Genomic DNA, 14005 nt, shown 5'->3' on the forward strand with positions numbered 1-14005 from the left:
TGGATTGTCTCTCTGTGCATAATACACACCTTACTTATATCCATGTACATTGTTTGATATAAATGAAGTCATTGTTTTTTCATGTAAATAACTTTTATGCTAACATACTTTTTTCAGTTACGTTGTTGTAAATGCATCAATTTTAAGTGTTTAGTGTGATGAATCTAATACATACATACACCTATGTCAGCACCACTCAGAACTTTCCATCACCCCCACAAAATTCTCTTGTGCCCTTTTCCTCAGGCAACTAGTATTCTGATTTTTATCACCATAGACTGGTTTTGTCTGCTCTTGAATATCAAATTGTATAGTACGTATGAGTAAGGAAAGAACTGTTATGAAGTGTTACAGACACGAATATTTTCAGCTAAAATCAAGATATAAGCTGCCTATCAAGGGAGTAAAACAGAGAGGCAACAACTTACTCACTTTGGTAAAGTAAGTCAAACTTGATAAAATGAAAATAATCTATATACTTTAGAAAGCCCTCATACCAAGTGATGGAATTAACAGTGTTCACAAAATGTTGAATTAGTCTGGAAAAGGCATTATAGGATGAAGAAGAAACATTCATAATCTAAAGAGAAGGAATTGCCCCCTTTCCTCCAACCCAAATCATTGGGTGATAAGTAGAAGTTGCTAATACACCTCTGACATCTGGGCCAGCTCATCAGAGAGGACCACAAGTGATTCAGTGTGGGAAGGAGATAACATGAGAGGATGAGATGATATCAGAAATGGAGAAATGGTTTACAAACAACCCAGAGCCCAGGGCCAGATGGATTGGTTCTGCTATTGGTGGACCTGGAAGGGTAGCAAAATGGATACCAGAAGACCCTGTTGCCCAAGTAAGCGGAATAGCTGGCTCAATAGGAGAAAGGTAGGTATCACTCTGCACCAAGTTCCCCAACTTTGGATAAGCCTCAAATCCTAACAAATGTTAGGGGGAAAAATGCAACCAGTTATGAAAAGATATATCTTATTTAATTAAAAAATCAATTTATTGATATGCAAACCAACTGGACCAAACAGGACAAACTGGATCAGACAGGACAGAAGCAATGCTCTAAACAAGCATCAACCATCAACTTAAGAGCTCTGATGTCAACCAGGAGGACACCCAAACACAAGTTTAGCATGGGGGTAAGAGTCTTTATGTCTTCCGGTGAAGGCAAAGCCATTTGGTTGGCACTTCGTAGGAATATCTTTCCACCACGTCGTCATCATAAGGTATGTGCCACGAGTCTCCCGTTGTTTGCACCACGGTGTCATAGATGAGAATATGCTGTTGAATTTAAAAAGGAACCACACATTGAGAACAACACTAAAGGAATACCTAGCCATTTCCCTTTCTCTTCTGACAGCTTCTCAGTTTGCTTCAGAGATGTATTCTCTGTCTTACTTAACAATGGATTTTGAAAGAGCAGCTAATTCTGTGAAGATGAATGCCGGGGGTGGGGGGCCGTAGGGGGTGGGATAAATTAGGAGTTGGGATTGACACATACACACTACTATATGTAAAACAGGTAAACAACAAGGACCTACGGTATAGCACAGGGAACTATACTCAATATTTTGTAATAACCTATAATGGAAAAGAATCTGAAAAAGAATATATATATATATATATATATACACACACACATATATGTATAACTGAATCACTTTGCTGTACGCTCGAAACTAACAGAACTGTTAGTGACTGTATCTCTGTGGTAATTTGATACCATATTTCCTATAAATGTTGTTTTACATATTTTTTGACCACTGGACCATATTTATCATTGGCTAGTGTATTTTTCTGTAGTAACTCGCCTTTAGATTTTCTCCCTTTGCTTTCACACAGGAGGAATCCTTGTACTTACAGGTATTTAAACTAGAATCAAAAAAGAACTCAATTGAGACTGTGCCACAGCAGTGGATTAAACAGGAAAAAGGAGTTATTTAGCAGAAATAGAACTTATGATGAACCATAAGGAATAAGGAATTTTGAGCTACTGCAAATAAACAGGAGGATAAAAAACACATATGAGGATTTATAATTGATGACATAACTGATGTCACAACTGATGACATTCCAGGTGTTTTCAATATGTCAATTAACGTGGGGTTGGCCTATGAAAACTTTGCTCTGGCAGACTCTGTGTTTCTAGGATCTGGGTAATTCCAAATACCAAACTAAAGCTGAGAAAAATAAAACATTGAGGGACTTCCCGGGTGGTCCAGTGGTTAAGACTCTGTGCTCCCAATGCATGGGGCCTGGGTTCGATCCCTGGTCAGGGAACTAGATCCTGCATGCATGCCACCACTAAGACCCAGCGCAGCCAAATACATCAATCAGTCAATCAATCAATATTTAAAAGTAAAATAAAACACTGAGAACTAGTTGCAACATTCTTTGACTATGCCGCATTCTTACTATCTACTTGGCTCTGCTGACATTATGTAGAGAACAGGTAACATACCTGAAATGTTATTTTTGATCCCGGATGCCTACTAACAATTGCCAGCTGATGTCCCTGCTGCCACTTAAAGAACAGGCGTTGGGTCTTGGCATCAGGCAGACAGGCCTTGTGGTCCCGCATCAGATCTTTTGTGATAAACTTGCAGTGGTCCCCCGAGTGCAGTGTGGCATACAGAAGGAATGGATCGTCCTCTGAGCTGAGTCAGGCATAAGAAAGAACACAGTCAAGCACACACCCAAAGAGGCAAAGAACAGCATTCTTCACCATGCTGTTTTCTTACTCGCTTTCCTCAGAAGTGTTCTGCTTTCTTAACTGACATGATCTCAGTGATACGTAAGAGCCGCCTGCAAGTCCTAGCTGGTAGACAACACTATCTAGAATACAGATGGAAGGCTAAGGGGAAAGGAATGCTAATGCTAGGGATTCTTAGCAGCTCAACTGGGCTCTTCCACCTGAATGGAGGACTCTAACAGTAATTCTCTCTTCATACTCAAAAGCTGGGTCTCTGTGTTCCCAGGGTGTGTTTCCTATCTGCTTCATCCACCACAGTGCACACCTTTCCCCATCTCCTTTCCTCACTCAAATTCATAATACTAACAGGGCAGGATGAAAATTTCTTGCAAAAGTAAGGGGCTGACCTCAAAGCGGAAACTGGTTATCCCCAAGCAGCTTCTGGGTAGTCATCCTGCACATCTACACATCCTGCTGTAGATCAGCACCCAAAGGCATCTCCAACTTGAGAAGAGCCAGGAGCACAAAGCCGCCAATGGGCCCTCAACATCAGCGCTGACCACTTGAATACATGTGCTGTAGAAACAGTGGTGGCTACCTTGGCTCAGGAGATCTGGACAGCAACATGTGATAAGCCCTATGCCTTGATCCAAATGACCCGAAGTGGACCCTTTAAAGTTTACCTTATACTGACGTATTTCAAGTGAAATGATAAAACAACTGGGATCTGTCTGAAAAATCTCCAGGAAAAAGAGAGAGGAAAAGAAAAGAGAAAACATGTGGAGGTTGTATGGAGCAAGGTTAACAAATGATGTTGACTGTTGGAGCGGGGCGACAGCCACGTGGGGATTCACTATACTGCTCTCTCTACCGCGTGGTTGAACAGGCTTCTTCGGCACATTAATGGAAAACAGAGTTAATGTTACAAATGTAAATACTCAAATCCAAAGCCATAGAATGTCCCTGAGTCAATCTTTACAACCGGGTTGGGAACTTCAGTGTATGCATAAATACAGGCTCCAAACCAAACATGAGACCAATTTCCAACAGGCTTCTTGGTTATAACATTGCATTTATCCAGTTCTTCCACCTAAGAAGAATAATGATGATGGTGACAGCAATAAACATACACACCTGCCATGTACTTGGTGCTGTATGATTTGCAAGTTATCTTCTCATTTAATCCTCATGAGGGTTGCATATGAAGAAAAGAAAACAGAGAGAAGGGAAACGCCTTCCCAGACAGGAAGCGGCAGGGCCATGATTTAAACCTGGGTGGATTCATTCTCAAGCCTGCGCTCTTAAGGTTTACCCAGTATTGCCTAAGGTGACTGCATGAAGAGCATTATTATTGTCTTATAGTCCTGGAGAGATGGAAGCACCCCCCTCCCATGAATAAATAAAAGGGCTTAGCTAAAGAAAAATGGGATTTGGTTTGGGATCTGAAGCAGGGGTTAGCTTCCAGCTTTGTGCACTGAATGCCATTTGACCTTTCTTTTCGGGGGAGGAGGGGAACGCGCTGTGCAGCCTGCAGGATTCTTAGTTCCCCGACCAGGGATTGAACCTGGGCCACAGCAGTGAGTGCCGAGTCCTACCCAGTGGACTGCCAGGGAATTCCCCCATTTGACCTTTTTAAGAAGAAATGATTTGGGGAATACTGACAAACCTTGAAGTTATAACATTCAATCTAATGAAACCTAGACGTGGGGCTGAGGTGCGCTCATTATCCGTGCAAAGTTGGAAGTAAACCTTTGTCGGCATGAACAGTGTGAAAACCTAAACGCATGCTGAAAGTTAATACGTGCTGTTGTGGATCTGTGCTCCTTCCGATCAGCTGCTTTTTCATACTCTGTGGACACTGTATATTTTGTCGCTGACCATGTTTTCCATGTTCCTTTGGCTTCCTGGGAAGCTGTAGTTCATAGCAACATTCCCTTTACATTGAGAATAAAATCCACAGCCCACGAGGAACTCTGCAATGTGGTCCCTGCCTTTTCTCGGACCTCAGAACTGACTACCTTCCCTCTTGCTGCCCCCAGCCCATCCACACTGGCCTGCCAGCCTTCCTCATTCCTGCCTCAGGCCCTTTTCAACACTTGCTGTTCCCTCTGCCTGGTAGCTTCTTCCCACCACCCTTCCCCCTTTCTCAAATGACTCACTCGTTCCCTTCAGATCTGCCCCCTCCCAAAGGCTTTTTCCACTCCCCTCTGACCTATCCCCGACCTAGTCCCCTTCCAGCTCCTTACTCTGCTTCATGGTCTTCACAGCTTTAATCACTGCCTGGAATTACATTACCTGTTTATTTGTTTACTGTTAAGTCACAAGAGGGCAGGGCCTTGGTCTTGTTCACTGCTGTTTCTCCAAGAACACAGAAGGTGCTCGTATTTGTAAAATATTTGTTAAATGATCTATTTAGGAATTTATGGCATGCATTCTGTGTACTAATCTCATTTTGGGCTTTAACTTATTTCTCCTTTAACCTGATTTCCTCATCTAAGTTTATCCTGCTGTAAAAACTATATTTTTGTAAGCTGTCTTAAATTTTTTTTTTTGGAATGAGGCTGAATATATATATACATACATACATACGTACACACACACGCACTTTTAAAAATGGCAAAAAATAGGTAACAAGTAGATGACTGGAGCCTAGTGTAACTCACTTAATAACTTCAATACCTACATGTTGTCAGCAAAAAAAAAGCTGGCTTGCTTTTGCACCTTTTCCATATCATCCTTCCTCCACCGGGAATTCTGCTTTAACATATGCTTCCGGCCCAGGACCAGCACGTGAAGATTCTGCTTGGCTAGTTGAGAGACCACATCTAAGAGCTAAAAAACACAAAGCCAGTCCCCAAGAGGGTCAAGGGAAGAATCTCAAGTAAGGGGATTGATTCTTGCAGATGGTAATCTCAATGGTCAAATAGTCTTTTCCGGTAAGAGGTGAGAAAACATTCCTTAAAATAACAGTCCATCTTTGCAAATAAGCATGAGGAAAATGCTCCCTTGTCACAACTTAATGTCTAACACCTGCCCACCGGCCAGGCTACACTGGATACCTGGGGAGGTTTCTAAGCATAGACCGTGTTCCCTAGAGTCCATGGGGATAGAGGCAGGGGGACTAAGAAGGATGGGGTTTGGTTCCTACACACTCCCAACCTTGTTTCAACCCAAACAGCTCAGCTTTTGTATACAGTATTTATATATTGGTATTCTGCATAGGCTTTCATTTGAGTAAAGTGTTCTACTTTTTTTTTTTAAGTTTGTAAATGGCCAGAATACTGACTTTTCAGTCAACTTTTCCATGTCATGACTCTGCTGAGACTGCTACCTTTCACTGAAATCCCTTTTTCCTCCCAAAGGTCTGTCAATTTCCATTCTCTAGCTTATTTTCCACTCAGTGAATCTACTCCCCATTCTCTCCACTTTCCACATGTGTTGTGCGCACATGAACTCCTCTCAAAAGTTTACACTGGGATTTTTAGTAAATCTAGTACTTTGGTGAGCTTGCTTACATTCATTATTTCATAAGGAAAAGTCCATAGATTACTTTTATGTACAACCTATTACACTAAGCTATTAATGGATATTACTAAGTATAATATGTAAAAAGCTAATGAAAAACTATAACTTAAGTTATATAATAGTGTATCAGAAGTATAAAAGTTCTGTAATTTATAAAAACTGTTGGGCTGGGACTTCCCTGGTGGTGCAGTGGATAAGAATCTGCCTGCCAGTGCAGGGGACACTGGTTCGATCCCTGGTCTGGGAAGATCCCACATGCTGCGGAGCAACAAAGCCCATGTGCCACAACTACTGAGCCACGCACCACAACTACTGAAGCCCGTGTACCCTAAAGCCCATGCTCTGCAACAAGAGAAGCCACCGCAATGAGAAGCCTGCACACCACAACCAAGAGTAGCCCCTACTCGCCGCAACTAGAGAAAGCCCATGTGCATCAACGAAGACAAAACGCAGCCAAAAGTAAATAAAATTTTAAAAAAATTTTTTTAAAAAGAAAACAACAACTGCTGGGCCTACGAAAATCACAAGTTGAAAGTCACTGAAGAAATCCTTAATTTTCTTGGGTCTTGGTTAGAAAAGGCATTTTCTTTAGTCTAGCTTCCCCTTACTCATAAATTTCTTCCCATGTAGACTTTCAGGATATTATTTAAAATTCTCTGATCAATAAAATTTCATTTATTTATTTGGTCAGTTGTCAAATATTGCTTGAGTACCTGTTATGTCTAATACACATGCAGACTCCTGTTAGTCTAATAATGAATTAACAAGGGCTGAATTTTTAAATTACCGTTTAATGCTTTGGATTTATGTATTTTTTTGGCCCATCCAACTCCATTACTAATCTTATTATTTTAGGAAACAGTAGTGAGTTTTATTATCATGAATTCTTAGTTCTAGAATTAAAGGACAGAATAGACACAAGTTGGCCACTGAATGTGAGCTGATACTCAAGCAGAGAAGTGTATCAAGACCAGTGTGAGGACTCTGACCCAAAGCTTTATGACCAGTAAAATAAAATTCTTCCCTTCAAAGCTATGAATAATGGCTTCTGTGTTCATTCAACAGTTATTTCCCAGGCCTCTCTATGTATAAGGCACATGGTAGGTATCACAGCTTAGAAAATTTTGGAAGACATGGCCCCTGCCTTTAGTGAGGGAGTGCCTAATAATTTTCTTACCCAACTGTCAAGCCTGGGAAGATGGCTCTACATATACTGGATGGTTAATAAACATTTTCTGATTAGCTGAGGAATATGCCTACGTCTATTTTTAATCTCATAAAAGTAGCTCATTATTGAAAACTTGAAAAATATAGACAAGAAGGTGAAAGAAGAAATCACTCATACCTCACTACCCAAAGACTGCTAACATGTTTTTGCCAGTCTATTTATTCCATGCATTTTTACATAATCTTATAAGCCACTATTTTAAAAGTTGGGTTAGTAATTAAAAGTAAACATCTTCACTAAAAAAGTTTGGTTCATGGATTCAAACACCCCAAAAGACATTGAGAGTGCATCTCCTTCAAAGTGCATTTATAACATTCCTTTATTAAAGCTATGCTGAGATTACAGATTATTTTCAACGAGCCCAGATACAAAATGACAACTGGATTCATTAAGAGGAATGACGATTGCTTTCTAAAAATTCCTATATGAATTCCCACAAAGTTATTGTAAAGATACAAAAAAAAATCAAACAAAACCAATTTTTGATACTGATTCCATGCATTTGAGAAGACACGGCTTAAAGAAAAACACAATTGGGTCTTCACATTTATACCTTGGCTTAGATAAATAGCCTTGCGTTTACTAATATTAAGTTAAATGTAGGGGCCCAAGGACCAGCAGAAAAGGCTTACCCTGAACTACTCTGAGGCACCATCTTGTGGCTGAGAGGTCTCTACTAGTAGCAGCTCTCTGAGAATGATGCAAACAAGGGAGAATAAAGACACAGGAAAGAAAGATGAGTGTATGGAATAGAGGCACTTGCCTGAAATTCTGTGGACAATCTAGCTATGAGTCTACTTCCTCTGGGGTAAATTCCAAGGCTGGGTCCAGTGGGCTGGGTCAGAGTCATAGGTATACTCAGAATAGTAAAGAAAAAGTAAATTCACCTTAATTCTATGTTAGATCAAAAATAAAATGGGGAGAAATTTCCACTTCTGGGAAGATGGAGTGGATGTACTTTTCCCTATTTCTTCCACCACGTACAACTAAAACCCCAGATGTTATATATAAAACAAACCTAAGACTTTGAAAAGTAGAGACAAAAAGGTAGACTGGCTAGGGACCTTGGGACGTGAGGAATGACATGTTGGTGTTGCTTGGATTTCCTTTTTGCCTCATATATCCTATACTTGGAGATCAAGAAGCCAGCAACCTGGAAATGCCAATGGATGCAGACAAAAAAAAAGACCAACGAAGGCCAGTTCTCACTAGCCAAAGGACCAGAAAAGACGCAGTCTAGCAACACAGAAAACCTGCTGGAGTGATAACACCAGGAGACTGTAATGTTATATGTGTGTGTGTGTGTGTATACACATGTAATACCTAGAGCAACCATTAAAAATGCTATACAGGGGCTTCCCTGGTGGCGCAGTGGTTGAGAGTCCACCTGCCGATGAAGGGGACACAGGTTCGCGCCCCGGTCCGGGAAGATCCCACATGCCGCGCAACGGTTGGGCCCGTGAGCCACGGCCGCTGAGCCTGAGCGTCTGGAGCCTGTGCTCCACAACGGGAGAGGCCACAACAGTGAGAGGCCCACGTACCGCAAAAAAAAAAAAAAAAAAAAAAAGCTATACAAAGAGTATACTCAAAAACATGATTAAAAAACAAAACAAAATACCCACTATAGACACATAAAAATGGAATTCTAAAAAAAGTTAAAGTAGCCCACAGGAAGGCAGGAAAAATAAAACAGAAACAGAAAACAGAGATGATAGAAAACAAAATGGCAGGCGTAAGCCCTAACGTATCAATAATAACATAAAATATAAAGGGTTTTAATACATCAATTAAAAGACAGAGCACATACCAGAATTTTATTCCTTTTTAAGCCTGAATAGTATTCCATTGTGTGTATATACAACATTTTGTTTATCTATTCATGTCGATGGATATTTGGGTTGTTTCCAAAACCCTCCTTCCTGAACTTATCCTGTAATGAATATTCCTATATACGAGGCATATTGATTACAGCTATCTTGCTGGAAGAACTGGCATAGAACTTCTAATGTCTGTAGACATCAAATCCCAAAGACTTTAGAGTTTTGAAGATCTACAGTCCACACAACTCAGGAAATGTCAGAGACTGCAGAGGGGGAGGTAAAAAGTTAAGAATAGGGAGAGGAAGTTACACTTGCTATTTAGGATTACTCAGAAAAGCTCTTGCTCTCATTGGCCTCTCCCACCTCTCAGGCAGCTTTTCTATTTCCTGAGCATCCCTATGCACTTATTTCTACCACATGTAGCTCTGCCAATTGTATTTTTACCCTAAGCTCAGGAACTACCTTTCAGAAGTTTTACACCAAAAGTAAGTCACTTATGAGTAATGTCACTTATGAATTAAAAAAAAAAAAAACCCTCTTATGTATTCCTACCAGAGACAAAACAAATTAGAATAGAAGCCAAACCAGAAAATGTTTGCACCAAATATTAAGCTGCAACTTGTTTTTACTCTTCTGGTCTTTGGAGAATCATCCTTTAGACATCTTAAGGAGCAATGTGGGAGGGGAGGTGGGTGAGATCTGATTCCAGCTTAACCTTGAGATACTGAATACCCAGAGTTCTGGAATCAATTTGGAATTTTAAATATTCTCTAGAATCAGCTGTACTGTGCATTTTGCTCTACTGTGTGGCTCAGATTCCAGACTCCTTAGGCAAGTCCAGAACTGTCCTCACCATCTCTGGGTTCTCCAGGTTGAGAACATCCCAGAGTGGATCTTTTTTTTTTTTTCCCTTTAGTATTTATTTATTTGCTTGCACCGGGTCTTAGTTGCAGCAGGCAGGCTCCTTGGTTGTGGCTTGCCAGTTCCTTAGTTGTGGCACACGGGCTCCTTAGTTGTGGCATGCAAACTCTTAGTTGTGTCATGCCTGTGGGATCTAGTTCCTTGATCAGGGATCAAACCCGGGGCCCCTGCATTGGGAGCATGGAGTCTTTTTTTTTTGCGGTACGCAGGCCTCTCACTGTTGTGGCCTCTCCCGTTGTGAAGCACAGGCTCTGGACGCACAGGCCCAGCGGCCATGGCTCACGGGCCCAGCCGCTCCGCGGCATGTGGGATCTTCCTGGACCGGGGCATGAACCCGTGTCCCCTGCATCGGCAGGAGGACTCTCAACCACTGCGCCACCAGGGAAGCCCCAGAGAGCATGGAGTCTTATCCACTGCACCACCACGGAAGTCCCCCAGAGTGGATCTTGGCTTCTGTCATCAGGACTGCCCTAAGCTCAAGGAAACTCTTCCACATCTCTCTCATTTAAGCCTAATCCCTGTTCAGAGTCTCAAGGGGAGGATGGCCTTTTCCAGGATACCGACCATTCTGTACACATGGATATTTGTCACATACTCCTTTATCCTTCCTATGAAGGCCCAGTTTGGTCTTGGATGAATCCTGAAGACGGTAAGTCAGACACAAAAGGATGAATATTGTATGATTTCATTTATACGAGTTACCTAGAGTAGTCAAATTCACAGAGACAGAAAATAGAATGGTGGTTGCCAGGGGCCAGAGAAGGGGAAATAAGGAGTTATTGTTTAATGAGTACAGAGTTTCAGTCTGGGAAGATGAAGAAGTTCTGGAGATGGATGACGGGGATTGTTGCACAACAACGTAAAGTACTTAATGCCACTGAATCATACACTTGAAAATGGTTAAAATGATACATCGTACGTTACGCATGTTTTACCACAATAAAAAGTTTTACTACAGAAAATTTTAAATACAAACAAAAATAAGCAGAATAGCATGATGTGCCCATCACCCAGCTTCAATAATTATCAGGTCATGGCCAATCCAATTTCATCTCTATCCACACCTACTTCTGCCTCGGATTATTCTGAAACAAATCCTAGACATCATATCATTTCAACTGTGAATATGTCAGAATGTATTTCTAAATATAAGGACTCTTAAAAAAATAAGCATAATACCATTATCACATCTAAAAAAATTAACAATAATTCCTTAATATCAAACATACAATCACTATTTACATTTCTCTAGGTTACATACTTTTTTTAAAAATCGGCATCTAAAAGAACTCCATACATTGCGATTGCTTGACTGCAGTTAAAGAAATGCAGAGGCTAGTCTGATGGAAGTTCCCACATTTAGATTTTGCTAACAGCATCCCTGTGGTATCATGTAACATATTCTCTAGTCTTTCTATGTTTCCTATAAATTGGTAGTTAGACCTAGAGACTTGATCAGATTCAAGGGTTTTTTGGTATGTATGAGTGTGCATGTGTACATTTAAAATTGTGGCCCTGATAAAGTGAAAAGGTCAGTTCATTCATCAAAAATGAACAACTTCTCTGTCAGTCACTAGGCAGAGGGTACTGGGGATGCAGATACCGATATAAAGACACATTTATCCCTAGCCTCCAGGAGGTTGCAGTCAAATGACTGTAATGTGATGTAAAAAGTGCTAAGGAGGAGGACAAAGAATGGGCACTTAAATCAGACCAGGGGTAGGGACAGTGGTCAGGGAAGTCGCCACAAAGGAAGCAACGGCTGAGCTGTGTTTTCAGATGAATTAATCCGGGCAAGGAATGGGAGTTTCCAAGGACAAGAAGCAGCATGTTGAAGGTGGGTGCTCTTTATTAGCGTGCTGAATTCAGGGAACCGCCGAAGTGTGGGAGGTTGACACAGGGAGTGTGAGATATAAGGCTGGAAATGACTGTAGGGGTCAGATCACAGGGGTCCGTGTAAACCATGATAAGGAATCTTTTACCACCTAAAAGTAGTGGAGAAAAACAAAGGATTTAAACAGGAGCGTGACATGACTACCCATTTAGAGAGGTCAAAATTGTGGATTGCAAGAAGGCTGGACTAGAATAGGGAGATCAAGTAAGGGGGCTTCTGCAGTAATTCAGGTAACAGATAATGAGAACTGAGGTGCTGGCAGTAAGGATGGAGAGAAGGGAGCCCTCTGTGAGTAAAGCAGAACTGATCAGACTTAGTCATTGACTGAATGTAGGAAACAGGGAGAGGAATAAACCAAAGAAGAGTTGGACAACTGGATGGATGATGGCAGCAAGACAGGGCCTATGAGAGGTGGAGCTCGTGATATCCCCAGGCGGGAGATGCCCAATGGGCAGCCAGTCAGGTGACTCATTTAGGAGAGGGCTTTGAGATAAAATAAAGATTTGGAGTCATCAGGAAACACATATGGGCAGGCGCCATCAGCAAATGGAAGAGGTCTAACAGACTCAGAAGGAAAGGAGCAGAGAATGAAAACTGAGGAATATTATTACTTAAATGATAGAGTTATAAGAAAAGCCATTAATGGAAGCTGAGGAATGGCCAGAGAGATAGAAGAGAACCAGGAGACAGTGACCAGTCTCTCAGAAAGACCAAAAGGAGCGTTTCAAGAAGGAAGGCGAGATGAGGCATCAGCGCTACAGAAACACCAAAACATGGCCTGCACCCCAGAGGCGGCACTTTGATGATGCCATGGGGGGCAGGATGGCGAATTCACTTGGTTTCCTAAACTCTCTATATAAAGCTGCAGTCTGCTTTGTCCAGAGAGACTGTCTTACAAGCACGGCTCTTTTTTGCTTACCAAAAATCACAATCAATTATGCTTTTCATTTCAGATACTGAGTGGTGTGGCCTCTTTAGAACCTCCAACCTTCCAGAAGCTTCACTGAGTAAGGAAGAGGTTTTGTTTTTGTTTTTTTAAGATGGAAGAGACTTGAGAATGTTTCTCTTCTGGTCAGAAAAAGTCAATAGCAAGGTAGAGGCTGAAGATACAGGCATAGAAGGGATAATTGCGAGAACAAGGTTCTGAGAAAGGGGGAGATCTAGAGAACAGGCAATGAGAATACCTCTTGCACCGAGGTGAGTTTGAGCACAGGCTCGTTGGTTTGATTGCGTGGTTGGTGCACCTGTGTGCGGTGACTACGTCAACACGTGAGGTCATTTCTCCTGATAGCTTCCATTTTCTGTGTGCCACACGTGAGTCAGTGGCCCAGGGAGGCTGGAGGGGGTGGTAGAGGAGGCTTGAGGGCTGCCTGTGGCGCAGATGAGATGCAGCTGGCGCGAGACTGGGAGTGGGAGCCAAGCGGACTGCGGAGGTAAAAGCGCAAAAGCCCAGGCGAGGCTGGAGGTGGCAGCAGCGGGGACAATGGGGAGATTTACAGCCCTCTGCATCCTGGCTGCAGTGTGGGATAATGATCGGGATAACAATCGATTGGCTGCCCCTTGCTCCACGTAAACATTTGGTCAAAAGGCATTTCCAGGTGGAACCATAATGGAAACATCAGTCATCTAATATCACTCTATTTACTATTAAAGATACCAGTCCAAATTGGTATTTACATAGTATAAGATCTGTGGTTTGGGGTTCTGGCCTGAGTCAGGAATTCCAAATTCCTATCTCATTTATTTGTTCAGATCTCTTTAATTCTAAAATGTGAATAAGGTGCCCCCGACCCTCCTTAACAGCGTTGTCATTTATCAAGTCATCATCAACAAACATGTAAAATGTCATCACTCGCAATTTGTAAAATGAAAAGATTTTTGGAGAAATGATCTCCAAACCACCTGGCTTTCAGGGCAG

General features: G+C 41.8%; 1 protein-coding gene across 6 annotated transcripts in view; it reads right to left on the reverse strand.

Annotated features, from left to right (window-relative positions):
* Positions 1–14005, reverse strand: part of PRORP (protein only RNase P catalytic subunit) — a 159156-nt gene that overhangs the window by 29693 nt on the left and 115458 nt on the right. For 5 of the 6 annotated variants that reach the window (XM_073800553.1, XM_073800550.1, XM_019924030.3 and 2 more), the window contains 3 exons: positions 5383–5531; positions 2469–2664; positions 981–1288 (listed from right to left, as the gene is read on the reverse strand). In XM_073800553.1, the coding sequence (XP_073656654.1) occupies positions 1157–1288; positions 2469–2664; positions 5383–5531 (477 nt within the window). In that variant the 3' untranslated portion in view covers positions 981–1156. Of the gene's footprint in view, positions 1–980; positions 1289–2468; positions 2665–5382; positions 5532–14005 lie in introns of those variants that run through there. The other variant, XR_012329999.1, reaches the window with a different exon arrangement.

This window comes from Tursiops truncatus, chromosome 2 (genome assembly GCF_011762595.2).
Source record: "Tursiops truncatus isolate mTurTru1 chromosome 2, mTurTru1.mat.Y, whole genome shotgun sequence".
NCBI lineage: Eukaryota > Metazoa > Chordata > Mammalia > Artiodactyla > Delphinidae > Tursiops > Tursiops truncatus.